The 21,090-nt window shown below is 39.5% G+C and overlaps 1 protein-coding gene across 1 annotated transcript in view; it reads left to right on the top strand.

Annotated features, from left to right (window-relative positions):
- The window catches only part of DST (dystonin), a 494,547-nt gene that overhangs the window by 288,067 nt on the left and 185,390 nt on the right, over positions 1 to 21,090 (top strand). The window contains exons 10-11 of the mRNA XM_060021645.1: positions 17,367 to 17,479; positions 17,575 to 17,681. Of these exons, the coding sequence (XP_059877628.1) occupies positions 17,367 to 17,479; positions 17,575 to 17,681 (220 nt within the window). The remainder of the gene's footprint in view (positions 1 to 17,366; positions 17,480 to 17,574; positions 17,682 to 21,090) is intronic.

Below are 21,090 nucleotides of genomic sequence, written 5' to 3'. Positions count from 1 at the left end.
TGTTTGCATATAACCTCACACATCTTCCATATACTTTAAATCATCTCTAGGTTACTTCTAATACCTAATACAATGGAAATGCTGTGTACATAGTTGCCAGCACACGGCAAATTCAAGTTTTGCTTTTTGGAACTTTCTGGAATTTTTTTTCAAATATTTTTGATCCATGGTTAGTTGAATTTGAGGATGCAGAAACCGTAGATACAGAGGGCCAACTGCATTTAGTATCTTCTAAGATTTAGAATTAAGATCTGAAATGGGAAGGTAATAGCATCCTTCAGATTCTGTATTGATGTGAATACTGTCAACAGTTGTGAGTCAAGCACGTGATTGTCTAGCATATTTCTATTAGTGTCCCCTTATACATTATGACTTTTGAAAGTGGAGAGCGTGTTTGTTAACCCCAGTAAACAGCACTTTACTAACAATTTACTAACTTTTATTCTAAAAGTTCCATAGAAGCTTAATTTTCTAAAATTCTTTTTTTTGAAAGAACTACTATATGAAATAAAAATGAAGAGAAATTTTCATAAGACTGATTTATAGATGTTACACACTAAGAATGTTCCATGGAGGTAAAAAGAAAGTAACTGTCACATAGCAGGTACCCAGGAAATAGATGCAGAATGTTGACCAGGTATTAATTCCTGTCCTGCCTGTTTTTAATATATGGTAGCTTTTAAAATTATCACAGTCCTGTGAAATAGATGGCACTATTTCCATTGTTATCAATTTGTTATCAAATTGTTAAATTATTAAACTGAGGCTCAGAAGGTAACTCACGTGCTCCATATCACATACACTTTTAAATAATGGAGGTGATTGCTCTGGGTTCTCAAGTCCTCGTATACTTCCATGTAAATACTTAGGTAATTTCCTGTAGGCAGACTGCATATCAAGAAATGGAACTTTTGGCCAGAGAAGCTGTGGTAGTGCATCCTTGAAAACTAATGATATTCAGCAAAGACATGTGAAAATTCTTGATGGATTTAAGAAATTGTTACCTGAAAACTGGGTTTGCCTTTTGGTGGGTGTCCAGCCAAAAGACACAACCAAACCAAAGATCGGGAAGGATTTATTTTACTTGCAGCAAGTAAGGAGAACACTGGAGATCTTTCCAGAAGCAGTGTCTCCACAAACAGCAAAATTGGGGAGGTTTTAAGCTAGCAGTACATGCATATTCATGAAGGGGCTTGGGTGGTGGACAGAGCCCAAGCTTTAGTTGATTGAAGTCACAAGGGTCAGAAAAGGTCACCATCGTTATCCCTTAGGTTCTAGTTTATCTGGTGGTTGAGCATTTCAGGCTCATCTTCACCATTGAAACAGAACTGGGAATCTTTACAACTGATATATTATCTTTGCTATTGTTACTTCTCTTGCCTGATAACAGGCAATGTTTCTGCTTTCTTTTGTTCCATTAAGATCATTAATTACTGAGATCTGTTCAAGGGCAAGCACTGTGGCCAGTCTTATATCACAAAATGGCTTAGACCAAAAATGGCTCCTCTTACATAAAGAAAGCCGTGCCTGGTTCTCTTTCTCCGGGGACCCCCTACCCTATCTGCTTACAAGATGACCAAATGAGCAGTATCATATATAACTGCCAGCTAAGATCTTGGTCCCTTGTAAGAAATTAATGAGGACAGCATTAATTGTTTAACTTAGAATCAGCCATCTCTGAAAATAGCATCACCAACAACTGTAATGTAGTGAGGAAAGTTGTAGATAATAAGAGAACATTAAAATACTTAGTACCAGTAAGAGGAAAATCACAAATGGACTATTCTGTAGTTTTAGTGTGTCGTGTTATCCTACAGAGGGTGGATAGCCTGGATTGTGCAATGGATAGTGATGCTGAAAACTCAGCCTCTGTGCGCCGGTGCCAAACTGAATCTCAGAGACAGGGTTTTGGGTAGGGTAGGAAAGAATAGCTTTATTGCTCTGCCAGGTAGAGTAGGAAAGAATAGCTTTATTGCTCTGCCAGGTAAAGGGGGCCACAGCGGACTTGTGCCCCTCAAAACTGCGTGTCCCATCCCAGGAGGATTTGGTGAGGAGTTTTATAGCAGTGGTACAAGGGTGGGGTTGCTGATAAGATTAGGGTGTGTGCAGGGCCTGCACGCCTTTAATCTGGTCTCAGGTGATCTCCTAATCTTGATTAGCTTCTCTGGTTCCTTTAATCTGGCCTCAGGGGGTCTTCTCTGGAATGAAGAATGCTGGCACCTTCCATTTATTGGAGGTTTTAGTTCTGTAAAGAGCTCAAAGATATTGATATGTGTATCCCTTGAGGAGGAACCAGGACGCTGCCCCAGGGCTGGCCCTCTCTTGTCTCTGCATCCCCCTCCCTTCCCTGATTGGCAGCTGTTCGAATCTGCCCTTTGGGACTCAGGGAAGATCATGGAGGCTGTAATCTGTTCCCTACAGACAAGAGACGCGGGACAGAAAAGCTTCCTTGCCCAGGAGCCCCACAGGGTCCTGCTCGGTTTCAATAGTAAGGATGATAAAGTAATATGATTTAGTAGAAAAGATTACAAGGAATGGTTCTGTGGGTTCTATTTAAATAGGTCACTGATAAATACATTGTTTTTATATTACTTCTGTCTTAGGAAATTCTGTTCCTAATTCCTTCTAGGCACGTTTATTTGTTATATTCAGTTTTCCATGCAAAGGGTTCAAATAATAAAAATACCATATATCTATACTAGTTTCTGCTTGTTTTGTCTATATAGTTTAAATTTTCTTTAAAGCATATTAAAACCTTTTCACCAAAAATCACAACTGGTAAGATATCTTACCTTACTTTTCATTTGAAAGAATGACAAAGCAGACTTGGATTTGATGGACTTAGATGACAAGCATGTCACAAGAGCATTTGATGAGTAAGGAGCTTAAAAGGGAGAGAGGATGAAGTAGAATTAACTGAGAACCAATAGCCAGGGGATTCTAGGAGTATCCTCTAGACACCAGATTGGTAAGTCACCAGGAGTTAAGACACACACAGAGGAGTGAAATTCCTGACAGTAGCACACGTTCTTTAGAGGCAGGTGTTAACAGTAGAGGGTTCAACTGAGACTTCTGTGCTCTCAAGTATGCTCATACACACAGGAAAATGGACTTTTTCCTTTCTGAGAAATAAAGCTCTGATTTCCAGCTTGAATTCAGCCCCCAACTTGTCTGACTTTATCAGTCCCTGCCCTGGAACACTGATGAATGCCAAGTTCCAACTCAGCAGCGCCCAGCATCACTCAGCGTGAAAACATTTCTGTCCGACAGGCAGAGGCAAGAATGGGCACCCACGGGCCAGAACAAAGAGCACAGACTGTGCAGTGGGGCCAGGCGAGCCTCAGGTGGCCACACGTCAAGATACTAATAAGTATGTCAGGACTGAAATGCTGAGGGTGTTTTGTAGAGAAATTATTTCAGCTCACTAGTTTCTGCTTGTCCTCTTCTTGTTCTTAATTTATCGCATTCATTTATTTAACTCTCCTTTTCAAGCCCCTGGCATTCTTTTCACAAGCATGTTTTAAATCTATTACCCAAGTAAGACAACATTTTTGGAACAGGTTGTGTTTTAGAAGCATGCCATTTAAATATTTTCTAATTAGGCAGCCAGGAATTTTTCACTTCTCTGAGTGTGCAGTTGGGTAGCAATGATTTTTGTTCATTGTGTTCATTTGGATTTAGAATTTAATGGGACCATCCCATAGCATTCTATTAATTCTTTAAAGACACTGTAATTGGGAAGGTTAGGCTGTAAGGCAGTGGTCAGAGTCATCTTCTTTAATAGGACCTGGAGGCTGTGATTCAGCCTCTTACCTGGATTCAGTCACACCTTACAAGCTATACTGGATTGGACTGGTTTAATACTGGGAGGAGGCCCTTTAGGGTTTGAAATGTTCCCATAGGAAGTTGGATTAGTGTTGACTAGGGATTCTTTCTCTCTCAGAACCTGGTCTGCCCTCAGGCTGCAGAACCCAGAGGTACGAGGGGGTGTGTGTGTGTGTGTGTGTGTGTGTACACAGGTAAGGTTTGTATGGCCATGGGCTAGACACAGACAGAGTCTTGATGGTTGTTCATTTTTTAAAAAGTCACAAACATTTCAGTTTGTGAGGCAAAATCAAATTGCTTGTTTACCTTACCAAATAAACTTAAAACACTTGAACTCTGAGGGCATACGTGGGTGACTTGTAAACATTATCACATTTTAAAATCCATAGGGAGCTCACATGCATGGCTGGTAATGCATCTGTATCCACGAGAGGCATGTGAGTTAGTGTTCATATCCGGTGACCTTTTTTAGTATTCTTCTGTGTATTTTTTCTGTGTATTTAGAATACTTGCGTGGAGGGAGGCCGGTGTCTTGAGATAACAGATGAGAACGTGCCTGTCACACCAGATTTAGGAAGCATGTAATAAATGTCAGTTTCCTTCCCTCCCTCCAGGCTGCTGCTGACCCACTAATAACAGGGCTGTGGCTAGGAGGCTCAGGAGAAGATGGGCTTTGATTAAAGCCTCCCCTTACTGCGAACCTGATGCATTCTTCCTTCATCAGCTTCCCCTCAGCATTCTCTGACCTTCTCCTACCCTGAGATTTCTCCTGCAGTGCAGGACCAGTGGCTGTGTGCTCTCCATCTCTTGTTTCCTGATAGGTCCCTCTGTTTTGTTGCAGCACCTCTTTTATTTTGGCTCATTGATAGATTCATATTCTCATGTTATTCTCTGAAAGAAGTAGTTTACTATTTTCTCCCAGAGTAAATAAGTTGATTCATCCCACACACACCCCTTTTTTTTGTGGAGGAGGGTGGTATCTAGCCCCTAGATTTACTTACAATTTACTCTCATAAGGTCACTTAAATATAGGAACTGAAGGAGTTACTCTGTCAAAATCAATACTATTCTCTATGTTTAGTAAAGTCTGTGAGGCTGTTTTGGGGTTAATTGTTCTTTGTGAAGAAGTGAGAGTTATAATTTATTAGGTATCTTCTAATGTCTCACGTTAGATTCTAATCTTGAAGTCCTAACAAAGCTTGCTGTGAATTATAGTGTTTCTTTTCTTTTTTTTTTTTAATTTCTTTTTTATACTGGACTGGAGCATAGTTGATTAACAATGTTGTGTTAGTTTCAGGTGTACAGCAAAGTGATTCAGTTACACATATACATGTTTCTGTTCTTTATAGTGTTTCTCATTCTTTGCTTTCTGCCTTGTTGGTAGGAGAGAGTCACTTTGTAGGAAAAAAAAAGAAGAATATTGGAAGTAAATTCATACGTCTCCTTTTGAGAAAAGGGAAAGTTACTTTTATAGCTTGTTGCTACCTTGGAGCTCTTGGCTTTGTTTCTTCAACACTATGTACCCAAATATGAGCATAAAGGACTGTCTACACCCAGTTACACAACTGTGGGTGGGTCTCCTGCACATTTGTAGTTATTTGCTGGGGGAGGGGAAGGACCATATTATAGGTCTTTTTTTTTTCCCTCTTGAGGGGAAGGGGCCGAGGTGAGATGCTTTTTCCCACCAATAAGAACAGTAAGAATATGCTAAGCCTGAACACGATTTAGTCCAAACAGTCATCTTCAGGAATTTGTTACGGTGACTGTCCTGCCATCATAGACTAAGTGAGGCATCGTTAATGCATGTTTGTGTTGTGTGATGTATCTGAGAGCGGATGGAAGTGACACGGGTGGCTTCGTGCATCTGTGTGTGAGTTGGTGTGCTGTGTGCTGAGCACAGAGGTTGGGCTAAGACTGATGTCTAGGTGAATGGAGTGGGTTTCTCCCTCCTTCCCTCCCTCTCCCCTTCCTTCCTTCCTTCCCTCCCTCCCTCCCCCTTCCCTCCTTCCTTCCCCCCTTCCTTCCCTCCCCCCTTCCCCTCCCTCCCTCCTTTCCTCCCTCCCTCCCTCCCTCCTTCCTTCCTTCCTTCCTTTCTTCCCTCCCCTTCCCCCTTCCCCCCCTCCCCTTCCTTCCTTCCTTCCTTCCTTCCTTCCCTCCCCCTTCCCCCTTCCCCCCTCCCTCCCTGCATCCCTTTCAGCTCCTTCCGTACTGCTGAGTACACACCAGTTTCCCAGCAAAGCCTGACCTGTCTGAGCCCAGCTCTCTGCTTGCTCTGTGCCTGTACCCAGCAAATGAAGCACAGTGGAGAAAGTCCAACTTCAGGGTGTATTCCCAATCTCATGGTTCTGCCCAGCCATCTCTTCTATACATGTTAATTCACCCCTTCTCTCCCTCACACCCTCTGTCCTTCCTCACTCCTGCTTTCAGAGGATTTTGAGGCCAGAAGGTAGAAAGTCTTTCTTTTGGCTCCCAAAGGTACAAACCTACCTTCCTCTACATCCATCTCGCCATCTTTTCCCTGGTTTGATGGGCGTCCTCCCTCCACCTGTCCAGGGCTGTCCCCTCCTCCCCTGCTCTGGACCCCATCCCAACTGTTGCCTCAGAAACCTTCTTTCTCCTTCTAGTAAACTTTTCTCTCTGAACAGATCTTTCTCACTGGATTTTAAGCCCACTGAAGCCTCTTCATTAATAAAACAATTAAAAAAAACCTCTCTCAACCCCATGCTTTTTTCCATCTACTGCCATAGACCATTTCTTTCCTTAAAGGGGAAGACTTCTCAAAAGAATTGTCCGCACCCTCTGTTTTCATTTCTTCACCCCATACTTATTCTTCAACCCACTTGAATCTGGCTTCTGGCCCCCAAATCCACCAAAACCACTTCTTCTAGGGTCATGAGTGATTTCAGGATAAATGGGGGTATCCAGGACACATTTTCCAGGCCTCATCTTATTTGTCAGTATTTGACCCTACTGACTGCAGGTATCTTTTCTTCATGAAATGCTCTTTTTCTTTTCTGGCCCCACCCTGCCCTGGTTTTCCTCCGTTTCCTGGACCATTCCTGCTCAGGACCCTTTCCACACTCAGACTGTCTCACAGGCTGGTGGACATGGGAATTCTTCAAGGTTGCCTGTCTGCCTTTCTCTTCGGTGTTGACTCTCATCCGTACCTACACCCCTGGCTCTATGCATTTGACCTTCTGTCTCCCAGCCTGTCCACTTCTCCCCACTGCTGCCACGTTCTTTTGCAAGTCACCCTGACCTCTCCCTGGATTCTCTGGGAGTACTTTCACCCTTTTACATTTCTTCTCTGTCTGACGTCAGAGCTGAAAACTTAATCTCTTAATCCTCCTTAATGCATTTTAATAGTTTTCCATCGTTCTTGGGAAAACGTTCAAAATTCCTTAAGAAGTTCATGAGATTCTGCATCATTTTGGATCCTGCCATTCATCCAGCCTCGTCTCTCCCTGTGTCCCCCTGCTGCTTGCTGGCTTGTGGCCAGAGCACTGGTCCCCTTGTACGCACGCTCCCTCTAACACAGTGCACGTGTGTGCTTTTGCCTCCTGTCTGGTACTCTTCCACCAGGTTTTCTCCTGGTTTCCCCCCAGCTCCCTTCAGAGCTCTGAGCTCTCCATACACAGAGTCCAATATTCTTTAAAATTTTTTTTTAATTTTGTTGAAGTATGGTTATTTATAATGTTTTGTTAATTTCTGCTGTACAGCAAAGTGATTCAGTTATACATATATATATATTCTTTTCCATTTTGGTTTATCACAGGATATTGAATATAGTTCCCTGTGCTATACAATAGGACCTTGTTGTTTATCCATCCTGTATATACTAGTTTGCGTCGAAAAATGTGCAGAAGACCTAAATAGATATTTCTCCAAAGAAGACATACAGATGGCCAGTAGGCACATGAAGACATGTTCAAAATTGCTAATTATTAGAGAAATGAAATCAGAGTCCTGTATTCTTAATGCCTTACTGCCAGGCACATAGTAGATGCTTATTAAATATTGAGTGAATGGATGAACACCTAGTTTGTTGCCTGGGAAGGATTATTTATAATTAGCATACCAAAGCACCACATTCTGCTTCTCTGATTACATTGTGTTACATTGTTTGTGTGCCCATAGATAACTTCTTAATAACTTCTGTACATTGCTCTGTATACTTAGTTCCCCAAGTACTTTCATATGGATCTTCTCTTGAGACTTTGGGCAAATCAGTGGGGTTTTTCAAACCATATGGTGCAGCAGCCCCCAATGCCCTCCCTCCACCCCATACACATTTTTTGTAGACGGGAAGTGTGACACAGGTGTCTGGATGTGTGTTCAAAGTCAAAGCAAGTTAGGACTAAATCACAGCCCTTTGACTTTTTCCACCTCAGTATAGACTTTTTCTCTCAAATATGTAAAAATTTGTCTTTAATAATTTTTGGAAACTTTAAAAAACGGTGGTAAAATATATAGTCAACCCTCAGTATCCATAGGTAATGGGATCTGCAGATTCAACCAACCAGGGATCAGAAATACTACACGATCTGGGGCTGGTTGTATCCACTTATGCCGAACTGCCTATACAAGGGGGTTTGTAAAGGACTTGAGCATCCGTGGACTTGGGTGTCCTTGTGGGTCCTGGAACTGATCCACCGTGGATACTGAGGGACCATGGTACGTAACGTAAAAGTAAAATTGGCCATCTTAACTATTTTTAAGTATACAGTTCACTGGTATTAAATACATTCACAATATTGTACAACCATCACCACCATCCGTCTCCAGAACTGTTTTCATCTTGCAAAACTGAAACTCTGTGCTCATTAAATAGGAACTCCCCCTCCCCCTCCCCCTCCCCCTAGACCCTGGAAACCACCATTCTACTTTCTATTTTTTTTCCAGCTAAGAAAGGAAATTGTGGCTCAGTGTCCTTTCAGATGATCAGATATCTCAAACCACAAGGTTTATTTCAGTGGTTTTGATTTTATTTTTAAAACAATCTGTTATGAATCATGGACATAGAGAACAGACTGGTGGTTGCCAAGGCGAAGGGGGTTGGGGGGAGGGATGGGGTGAGAGGTTGGGGTTAGCAGATGTAAGCTTTTATGTATAGGATGGATAAACAAAAAGGTCCTACTGTATAGCACAGGGAACTGTATTCAATATCCTATTATATTCTGTAATGGAAATGGAAATATATATATATATATAAAAGAATATATATGTATAACTGAGTTACTTTGCTGCACAGCAGAAATTAACACAACATTGCAAATCAACTATACTTCAATAAAAAAATAAAAATTAAAAGTTAAAAAATATGTTACCAAATGGTATCTTTTCCCGAAGTCATCATTTTATAGTGTCTTCCAGAGTTAGACCAGCATGAAACACCCCCCTCCGCCACTCCAGGCCTAAGTGTGTTCTTTGCCTCTAGATTTAAACAGTAAAAATCAACACTGGAAAAGAATGAAAAGGTTTGCTGTCTCCTGGTTGAGGGTATAAGGCATGTTTGTGATTGTCCTGTTTGTCTTGTTATATCTGATATTACTGAGGATTTTTTTTCCAGTACAAAATGTTAATAATTTTGAAAGGAAAGATTAGAGACTAGGGGAATTCTAAGATGGTTTAGTTCCCAACTTCCCTGATAAGATTCACCTGGAGGAAGGGGAGAACCTTGTTAAAATAGAGATGACCAGGCCTTCCGCAGTCTGGATCAAACCATTCCAAGTACAGGAAGCGTTCGTATATTCGATGAATACTTGTTTTGTTAACAAGCTGGAACTACATCTTAATGCTTACAGTTTATTTTTCTGAGTATGCCAGTGTGCGCACATACACTTTGTGGTGTTTCTTTCTGGGAATTACCATCATTATCATTTTCCCCAGTAGCAGAAGCATGAATTCATCTGTATTTTCTTTATCCTGATTTTTCAGCTTCATACTGGACACGACTGTTTGATGAGTTCTCAGTGTATAATGCCAGCAGAGTGCAGCATTTTGGCTTGGGCTTTGCATGGAGACAGAGCTGTGTTCAAATACTGACTGCTCCTTGTCAGATTCTGCCCTTGTCCAAGTTATGTAATGTCCTTAAGCTTCAGTTTTTCCGTCTGTAAATTCAGGACAATAACACACCCTGCTGCTCAGGGTTGTCAAGAAGATAAAGTGAAACAGTGCCTTTAAAGCCTGTAGTGCACTGCCTGCCACATAGTAGGTATCAATACATATGAATCCCTGTTGTTGTTTTGTGACTGTTATTATTTTATAAGACATCCCAGCTGGGAACATGGCCAAAAGCTGAAGCTGAGTGCACATGAGAACATGAGAAGGGAGGATTCAGAGCCCACGAGCAGTAATTAGTGCTTTTGAAAATGTTATAATCGATCCCTTGCATGTTGTTTTCACCCCACGCCTATTTTCCAGATTGTTTTCAGTAGAGAAAAGCCCTTGGGAAACCTCAAAACCATGTGTATTTGTTTGGGTGATGGAGGAGCTGTGATATCGGATCCTATTCCCTATGGATTTTGATGAGGATTTCAAATCCTGATTGGAAGCCTTAGATAATGGCTTTGTCTGTAGAAATTAGTGAAAAGAAAAGGATCAAACCTAAAATGGAGACTATCTCCAGAAATTTGAATTAGTGGTACTTTTCAGTCGCCAAAGCTCATCTGTTCCTTTATTATCCATTCATTCTTCAAGTATTCATGTGCTGGGCATTAGGCTGGATATTGAGGATAGAGATGTGGATAAAACATGGGTTCTGCCTTCAGGAAGCCTACAGTCCACTGTGAGAGATGGACAAATGCATAGTTGTAACAAACTGTGGTAACTACAGAAATAAAGGTAGCACAGAGCACTGGAAACAGAGAAGAGCATTTCCTGGAGGAGACGGTGGTGGAACCAAGTCTTGCAGGAGAATTTGAGTTGACCAGGTCGTGTCATCTCGTTGGGGTGAAGTGTGCAGTGGACATTTCCTGAGCAAAGGAGAGATAAGAAAAACCTGATGTTTTTGTTTTGTATTAATGGACTCTGCTTCTCTCCCTCATGTTTGTAAAAGGGAAATTTCTCAAACAGAGGTTGAGGGTTCAGATCCTGGGTAGCCAAGACTTAAGTCTATACTCACTCCATAAATGACTGCTGAGTGCCAACTGAGAGCCAATACAACCCAACAAACTCTATGAAATTTCTTTTTATATGTACCATATCTTTATCCATTCATCTATCATGGACATTTAGGTTGTTTCCATATCTTGGCTACTGTAAATAGTGCTGCTATGAACATAGGGGTGCATGTTTTTTTTCTTTTTCCTTTTTTTTTTTTTTTTTTGCGGCACACGGGCCTCTCACTGTTGTGGCCTCTCCCGTTGCGGAGCACAGGCTCCGGACGCGCAGGCTCAGTAGCCATGGCTCATGGGCCCAGCCGCTCCACGGCATGTGGGATCTTCCCAGACCAGGGCACCAACCCGTGTCCCCTGCATCGGCAGGCGGATTCTCAACCACTGCGCCACCAGGGAAGCCCTTCCTTTTTTTTAAAGTGAAGTGTAGTTGATTTACAATGTTGTGTTAATTTCTGCTCTATTGCCTCTGCTAATGGCAAGCTCCCACTCCTACACTCTCCCACCCCCCACCCCCTTGGCAACCGCCAGTCTGTTCTCTGTGTCTATGAGTCTGTTTCTGTTTTGTAGATAGGTAAATTTGTGTCCTATTTTAGATTCCATATGTAAGTGATATCATACGGTATTTGTCTATTTCTGACTTACTTCACTTAGTGTGATAATCTCTAGTTGCATCCATGTTGCTGCAAATGGCATTATTTCATTTTTTTATGGCTGAGTAATATTACATTGTGTGTGTGTGTGTGTGTGTGTGTGTGTATATATATATATATATATCACATCTTCTTTATGCATTCATCTGTCAATGGATATTTAAGTTGTAACAAACTCTATGAATTTAAATCTTTTTTTCCATACTTTGGAAACAAATCCTGATTTGGACTTTGACTATTGATATTTCTTATATATGTCCTTTCAGCAGTTGTCACATTTTTGGTTCAGGATTTGGTAATCTTGTGTCTGCACTACTGTATTCTTTTCTTAGCTAACTTTTATCAGTGCCCTCTCTGGTATGTTCCGATGGCAATTTCTAAGGACTTTCTTTCCAGGTATTTTGACTTTGCTTCATGCTCCTTGTAGTTGGGCTCATTGGTGTTGGACGTGATAAAATATGGAAGCCTAATCTTCAGCCATTTGTGACACTAAGTCAGATTTTCTCTCAGAATCATATCTAATACTTATGTGAGCTAATATGTTAGTAAAGTGTTTGAGGACTGCAAAGTTACTTGGGGTGTCTATACCAAAAAATCTCTTATAGAATTTTAATGTTCCATTAGTTTGGCTATCAGTGTGGGTGATGATATCTTTATATTTTATACACACACACACACACACACACACACACACACACACACACACACATCTCTCTCTCTCTCCAAATGCCTCTATATACATAAATACCATACATATATATGTATATATGCTTGTGGGTGTATATATATCTTATTTTGTCCAGGGAGAATGCACTTTTAAAATGGGTGTTGTATGCAAGATAAGCATTACTTTTATCCAAAATTATTTTGCATTATGACAGTTACTGTTTCATTTGATACCTTTTTGTCCTGTATTTTTGGGAATAAATCAAAGACACTAAGCATGCGTAGAAGTGGTTTGCAATTTTTGGCCTTTCTTTCAACTTCATCTTATGGCCTTATCTTGGTTTTATATTTCTAATTTAAAATGTATGTGACCATCTCTTGTTTTTATTTCTTTGTAAGTTGTTTTTACTCATTTAATGGGAAAAAGATGGGATATAAATATGTTTTAAAAACTGCTATCCATGATGATCGAGTCATTGAGAAAAGATTACAGTATCATAGAATAATAATACAAGTAAGAGTCACAATGGCTTTTTTTCCATAAAAAGACTAGTATATATTATTTTAGTGGCAGAGGATTACATTATACGATTTTCAGTGGTCTTCAGTGAACAGGGAAATTACACTAGTTAACACTCAACTATCTAAACTAATACAGGAACTTCACTGCTCACAGCCTTTGCTTAGTCAAACCTCAGATGGGAATAAAATTTCCTGTGAAAGTGCCCCAAAAGGGAGATGTTACAGTGAAATGGAACCTTTAGAATGAAAATAAAAATCTTCTGTAGGTGGAAAATAGTTGAAGTTTTTAAGGGTTATATGATCCCAGTGAGGTGATGAAGGAGAAAGAAAGGTAGGTCACAGCACATGTGACTTCTGGAAGCTCCAGACAACTGAGGAAAAGCAGGATGGGAGACTGAAACGGGACCCCAGGGGAGGGTAGAATTATGACAACTTGGAGGCTGCTACTTTTTTGCAGTAGTTTTAAAAAAGCATTTTCCTTCATTAAGATTTGTCTACTGCAGTCTTTCAGTGGAGGAAAACCATTGCAGCTTTTGTGCCATTAAAGGGTTAAATATCATGAAAAAAGAGGTGACTTACCCCAGATTGATGCATTACACAGCTGCTTTTGTGCTGAAACAACTATGTCATTCTGAAGGAGGTTTTATGTTTTGTTCTCTCAGTGGAGAACTAAATTCTTCAATGACTTTATTCATTCTCGGGGATTACTCAGTGTTTACTTTCTTTGCTAATGGCAGGCTTTGCATGGTAACGTGCCCTTTCTTGTCGGGAGATTTGGCAAACTCAGAAACGTTGGTTTTTTATTTCTTTAAAATGTCAGAACTTTGTGGACGCAAAACAATTTTTTGAACTTCAGAGGTTTGTTTTTGTCTAGACTATCATCCACACCTGTTTAGTAATCTTGAAGTTGGAAGATTCTTCAAAATACTTCTGTGTGAATAAAAAATGTTATTTTTAGGTATGTCATTTACCTATGTTGTTGTCAGTAGATTCATAGTTCGTGTAATCAATGTGGGTTCCCTTTTCAGTGATCATATTGGTGGTAATGTGAAAAGAATTAAAGAATTTCCAAATAATTCCTGGGAAATAGGTAGGTAGGTAGTTACATTTCAAGGTTATGAACACTTCTCGACTTCCCTGGTGGTGTGGTGGTTAAGAATCTGCCTGCCAATGCAGGGGACACAGGTTCGATCCCTGGTTCTGAAAGATCCCACATGCCGCGGAGCAACTAAGCCCATGCGCCACAATTACTGAGCCTGTGCTCCAGAGCCCGCGAGCCGCAACTGCTGAGCCCATGCACCACAACTACTGAAGCCTGTGTGCCTAGAGCCCATGCTCTGCAACAAGAGAAATCACTGCAGTGAGAAGCCCACGCACCACAATGAAGAGTAGCCCCAGCTCGCCACAACTAGAGAAAGCCCACGTGCAGCAATGAAGACCCAACGCCACAAAAAAAAAAAAAAAAAAAAAAAATCAAGGTTATGAACACTTCAAAGGGCTATAAAACTGTGAGTAGATTTCTTTGGAGGTCTGCTTTCTCATCAGATAAAAATAAGAGTACAGATTTCTGTTTCCCTCCCTAAGATAAATGATATATTTTCCTCATGTAAACAGTCTTCTCATAGTATTCAGAATAATTGTGTTTCATCCTCCCATACTACCTCTGAGCCCTCCCACTCTTTCTGCAGACCCTCAAAGGGTTATTTTGAGAAAAGCAGATTGCCCTTGGAGGTTGGAAAGAGAGCCTTTCCTTAGATGTTGAGAAACAGGTTCTTAGAGATTTTAGAGGTGGGTGCCACTCTTTTGGAAGACTTTACTGTTTTCACATTTGTTTCTGCATTTTTTTAATGCTTTGGTTTTGAGAGGAAAGTTTCTTGACTGGCTTCTAGCCTTGAGTTAAGTTTCCAGCTACTGTGTTTTGTCACTTTGTATTCAAGGAGTATTCAGGAAGTCTTTTCTTGTCTTATGTGTAGATAGAGCCAGCCTCAATTATCCCTGTGGTTTAGAGCATCATGGAAGTCTCACAAATTAGAAAGAGGTGAAATCTGGGGTGTGTATGTGTGTAATGTGTGCTCGTGAAGATATAAGCTAATGCTTATTTTAGTCTTTCATTTATGGTTCAATTTACTAACCAACCTACTTACCAATTTATTGGTAGATATTTATTAAGTGTCTACAATGTATACGCCACTCTTTATCTCAGCAGAAGGATAAAATACAGAGGTTCATTAAAACCACATGGTTCTTGCAGTCTTAGAGTTGACCAGTCAGGAGAAACAAGATGTGCCTGCACATTGAACAGTGAATTTAGAGTACAAAGAAGTATGTGATTATTCCAGGTGCCAAATTAACTGACACAGGCCCAAGACTATAAAGAGTTCAGGGAACAGAAGGGAAAGAAATGAGGGCTGGAAAGATGAGTGAAGGCACCACAGAGGAGGTGGGGCTTGATCTCTGCTCCCAGGATGAGAAGAAGTTGGATTAGATGGATGCTTTTGAGGTAGTGGGGTTTAAACAGATTGAATGCGACACATATTCATATATTGAGTAGGCCAAAAGGTTTGTTGCTTTTTTGCATTAAGATGCCTCTAATAGCGCTTAGTTGTCTTTAACTTCATTCGAAGCAATTTTGTTAGCTTGTATAGTGACAGCTATCATATCAGCGTGCATTTAAAAAAAAGAAACTTGTCAAAATTGGTGAATTTTTGTGTAGCCATTTTAATATTGAAGATGGAAGAAAAAAAGCAACATTTTTGGCATATTATGCTTTATTATTTCAAGAAAGGTAAAAACGCAACTGAAACGCAACAAAAGATTTGTGTAGTGTATGGAGAAGGTGCTGTGACTGATCGAACGTGTCAAAAGTGGTTTGTGAAGTTTCATGCTGGAGATTTCTCACTGGACAGTGCTCCACGGTCGGGTAGACCAGTTGAAGTTGATAGTGATCAAATCGAGACATTAATTGAGAACAATCAACCTTATACCACGCGGTAGATAGCCAACATACTCAAAATATCCAAATCAAGCATTGAAAATTATTTGCACCAGCTTGGTTATGTTAATAGCTTGGATGTTTGGGTTCCACATAAGTTAAGTGAAAAAAACTTTCTTGACTGTATTTCCGCATGCGATTCTGTACTTAAACAAAATGAAAATGTTCCGTTTTTAAAACAAATTGTGATGGGTGATGAAAAGTGGATACTGTACAATGATATGGAACGGAAGAGAAATGAACCACCACCAACCCCACCAAAGGCTGGTCTTCATGCAAAGAAGGTGATGTTGTGTATATGGTGGGATTGGAAGGGAGTCCTTTATTATGAGCTCCTTCCGGACAAACCAAACGATTAATTCCAACAAGTGCTGCTCCCAATTAGACCAACTGAAAGCAGCACTCGACAAAAAGTGTCCAGAATTGGTCAACAGAAAATGCATAATCTTCCATTAGGATAACACAGGACTGAATGTTTCTTTGGTGACCTGGCAAAAATTGTTACAGCTTGGCTGGGAAGTTCTGATTCATCCACCGTATTCCCCAGATATTGCATCTTCGGATTTCCATTTATTTCAGTCTTTACAAAATTCTCTTAAATGGAAAAAATGTCATTTCCCTGGAAGACTGTAAAAGGCACCTGGAACAGTTCTTTGCTCAAAAAGATAAAAAGTTTTGGGAAGATGGAATTATGAAGTTGCCTGAAAAATGTCAGAAGGTAGTGGAACAAAATGGTGAATACGTTGTTCAATAAAGTCCTTGCTGAAAATGAAAAAATGTGTGTTTTACTTTTACTTAAAATGTGAAGGAACTTTTTGGCCAACCCAATATATTCTGATCATGAGGAATTTGTAGACTTTGCTGAAAGTTTATACATTAAAATTGTTATATTTTCCTACATTTGCTTTTGGCACACAAAAGTTTCTGAGAGAAGCGAGTGTCGACTGAAAAATGTACAACCTAAAAGTTGAGAGTTGTGTTTTATTTGGTGGACAAAACTGAGGACTTAATCCCGGGACGCAGCATCTCAGATAGCTCTGAGGGACTGCTCTGAAGAGGCAAGTGGGGAGCCAGCAAGTGGGGAGCAACAAAGACCAGGGAGTTGGAATATCAAATGATTACTGTTAATTAAAGAAAAGCAGACATCTCAAGTTAAGGAATTTAGCGCTTTTCTATGGGAAGATGCAAGAGTCTGGGCTTACTGAAATCATTCCTTTGATATGCACCTCAGCAGTCTGGGGCCAGTATCCTGCTTTTCTCATTCTGAGTCTTCTCAGGGTGCATCATCAGGGGTGACTGCAATGTCTAATGGTTTGATGGCGGGCATCCTGTTTCCTTCCTGAGTTCCCTTAGGACTCAAGGTCGGGGTGGCTGTAATGTGATGGCTTCAAGGCTGCAACATCCTTCGTTTACTGATATGGCAGGGGGCGTTTTTAGTTCACAGACTGGTAAAGACTGGGTGAAAAACTCTGTATTTCAACACAGGCTTCGTAATAATATTTGCAGGAGTTGTTATGTCAATAGGTACACATGTAAATTTCATGTTGAATTGGCAAGTGAAAAACACCATTAATATGGTGCCTTTTTTCCTAGGCCGGACCTGATAGACATGAATACTGTTGCTGTTCAAAGCAACCTTGCAAATTTAGAGCACGCTTTCTATGTAGCAGAAAAAATCGGTGTTATAAGACTTCTGGATCCTGAAGGTGAGTGATTATTTTGACCAGATGTCCACGGGCTGGAAAGTCTGATACAAAGTGATTGATCAGCATTTTGAAATAATTCATGTTGCTGCTTTTAGATGTTGATGTCTCCTCACCTGATGAAAAATCAGTAATAACTTATGTATCATCTCTCTATGACGCATTTCCCAAAGTCCCTGAAGGTGGTGAAGGCATTGGTGCAAACGTGAGTATTGATTTTTCCATTCTGAAGCTGCTGACTCAGAACTGACTGAATTCTCTGACAGTGCTTTTTACAGTTTTTTAAATATGACTTTTTAAAATTGAAATATAGTCGATTTACAATGTTGTGTTAATTTCTGCTGTACAACAAAGTGATTCAGTTATACACACACACACACACACACACACACACACATATTCTTTTCTTTAATGTTACTTTCCATTATGGTTTATCATAGGATATTGAATATAGTTCTGCTGACTTCAACCTCCCACTCCACGCCTTCCCAAACCCCCCTCCTTTGGCAACCACAAGTCTGCTCTCTATGTCTGTGATTCTGTTTCTGTTTCATAGATAAGTTCATTTGTGTCATATTTTAGATAGCACATATAAGTGATATCATATGGTATTTGTCTTTCTCTTTCTGACTTACTTCACTCAGTATGACAATCTCTAGGTCCATCCACATTGCTGCAAATGGCATTATTTCATTCTTTCTTACAGCTGAGTAATATTCCATTGTATGTATACGTGTCACATCTTCTTTATCCATTCATCTGTCAATGGACATTTAGATTGTTTCCATGTCTTGGCTATTGTAAATAGTGCTGCTATGAACATTGGGGTGCATGTATCTTTTTGAATTAGAGTTTTGTCTGGCTATACGCCCAGGCATGGGATTCCTGGTTTTTATATATATATATATATATATATATATATATATATATATATATATATATATATATATATATATATATATATATATATATATATATATATATATATATATATATATATATGTAGTTTCCTTTGCTGTGCAAAAGCTTTTAAGTTTCATTAGGTCCCATTTGTTTGTTTGGTTTTTTTTTTGTTTGTTTTCATTTCCATTACTCTAGGAAATGCGTCAAAAAAGGTCTTGCTGTGATTTATGTCAAAGAGCATTCTTCCTGTGTTTTCTTCTGAGAGTTTTATAGTGTTCAGTCTTACATTTAGGTCTTTAATCCACTTTAAGTTTATTTTTGTGTATGGTATTAGGGAGTGTTCTAATTTCAGTCTTTTACATGTAGTTGTCCAGTTTTCGCAGCACCACTTATTAAAGAGACTGCCTTTTCTCCATTGTATATCCTTGCCTCCTTTGTCATAGATTAGGTGACCATAGGTGTGTGGGTTTATCTCTGGGTTTTCTATCCTGTTCCATTGATGTATATTTCTATTTTTGAGCCAATACCATATTGTCTTGATTACTGTAGCTTTGTAGTATAGTCTGAAGTCAGGGAGCCTGATTCCGCCAGCTCCCTTTTTTTCCCTCAAGATTGCTTTGTCTATTCAGGGTCTTTTGTGTCTCCATACAAATTTTAAGATTTTTTTGTTCTAGTTCTGTAAAAAATGCCATTGGTAATTTGATAGGGATTGCACTGAATCTGTAGATTGCTTTGGGTAGTATGGTCATTTTCACAATATTGATTCTTCCAATCCAAGAACATGATATATCTCTTCAACTATTTGTGTCATCTTTGATTTCTTTCACCAGTGTCTTATAATTTTCTGAGTACAGGTCTTTTACCTCCTTAAGTAGGTTTATTCCTAGGTATTTTATTCTTTTTGTTGCAGTGGTGAATGGGATTGTTTCCTTAATTTCTCTTTCTGATCTTTCGTTGTTAGTGTATAGGAATGCAAGAGATTTCTGTGCATTAATTTTGTATCCTGCCACTTCACCAAATGCATTGATTAGCTCTAGTAGTTTTCTGGTGGCATCTTTAGGATTATCTATGTATAGTGTCATGTCATCTGCAAACAGTGACAGTTTTACTTCTTTTTTTCCAATTTGGATTCCTTTTATTTTTCTTCTCTGATTGTGTGGCTAGAACTTCCAAAACTATGTTGAATAATAGTGATGAGAGTGGACATCCTCGTCTTGTTCCTGATCTTAGAGGAAATGCTTTCAGTTTTTCACCATTGAGAATGATATTTGCTGTGGGTTTGTCATATATGGCCTTTAATATGTTGAGGTAGGTTCCCTCTGTGCCCACTTTATGGAGAGTTTTTATCATAAATAGGTGTTGAATTTTGTCAAAAGCTTTGTCTGCATCTACTGAGATGATCATACGGTTTTTATTCTTCAATTTGTTAATATGCTGTATCACATTGATTGATTTGCATATATTGAAGAACCCTTGCATCCCCTGGATAAATCCCACTTGATCATGGTGTATGATCCTTTTAATGTGTTGTTGGATTCTGTTGGCTAGTATTTTGTTGAGGATTTTTGCATCTATATTCATCAGTGATATTGGTCTGTAATTTTCTTTTTTTGTAGTATTTTTGTCTGCTTTTGGTATCAGGGGGACAGTGGCCTCAAGGAATGAGTTTGGCAGTGTTCCTTCCTCTGCAATTTTTTGGAAGAGTTTGAGAAGGATGGGTGTTACCTCTTCTCTAAATGTTTGATAGAATTCACCTGTGAAGCCATCTGATCCTGGACTTTTTGTTTGTTGGAAGATTTTTAATCACAGATTCAATTTCATTACTTGTGATTGGTCTGTTCATATTTTCTGTTTCTTCTTGGTTCAGTCTTGGAAGTTTACACCTTTCTAAGAATTTGTCCATTTCTTCCAGGTTGTCCATTTTATTGGCACAGAGTTGCTTGTAGTAGTCTCTTATGATGCTTTGTACTTCTGCGGTGTCAGTTGTAACTTCTCCTTTTTCATTTCTAATTTTATTGATTTGAGTCCTCTCCGTCTTGAGTCTGCCTAAAGGTTTATCAGTTTTATCTTCTCAGAGAACCAGCTTTTCGTTTTATTGATCTTTGCTATTGTTTTTGTTTTGTTTCTATTTCATTTATTTCTGCTCTGATCTTTATGATTTCCTTCCTTCCACTATAGCTTTTGTTTGTTCTTCTTTCTCTAGTTCCTTTAGGTGTAAGTTTAGATTGTTTATTTGAGATTTTTCTTGTTTCTTGAGGTAGGATTGTATTGCTATAAACTTCCCTCTTAGAACTGCTTTTGCTGCATCCTATAGGTTTTGGATCGTCATGTTTTCTTTGTCATTTGTCTCTAGGTATCTTTTGATTTCCTCTTTGATTTCTTCAGTGATCTCTTGGTTATTTAGTAACGTATTGTTTAGTCTCCATGTGTTTGTGTTTTTTATGTTATTTTCCCTGTAATTTATTTCTAATCTCATAGTGTTGTGGTTGGAAAAGATGCTTGCTATGATTTCAATTTTCTTAAATTTACCGAGGCTTGATTTGTGACCCAAGATATGATCTGTCCTGGAGAGTGTTCCGTGTGCACTTAAGAAGAAGACGTAATCTGCTGTTTTTGGATGGAATGAATTATAAATATCAATTAAATCTATCTGGTGTATTGTGTCATTTAAAGCTTGTGTTTCCTTATTAATTTTCTGTCTGGATGATCTG

This window comes from Delphinus delphis, chromosome 10 (genome assembly GCF_949987515.2).
Source record: "Delphinus delphis chromosome 10, mDelDel1.2, whole genome shotgun sequence".
NCBI lineage: Eukaryota > Metazoa > Chordata > Mammalia > Artiodactyla > Delphinidae > Delphinus > Delphinus delphis.
This window is presented reverse-complemented; position numbering and strand designations above follow the sequence as displayed.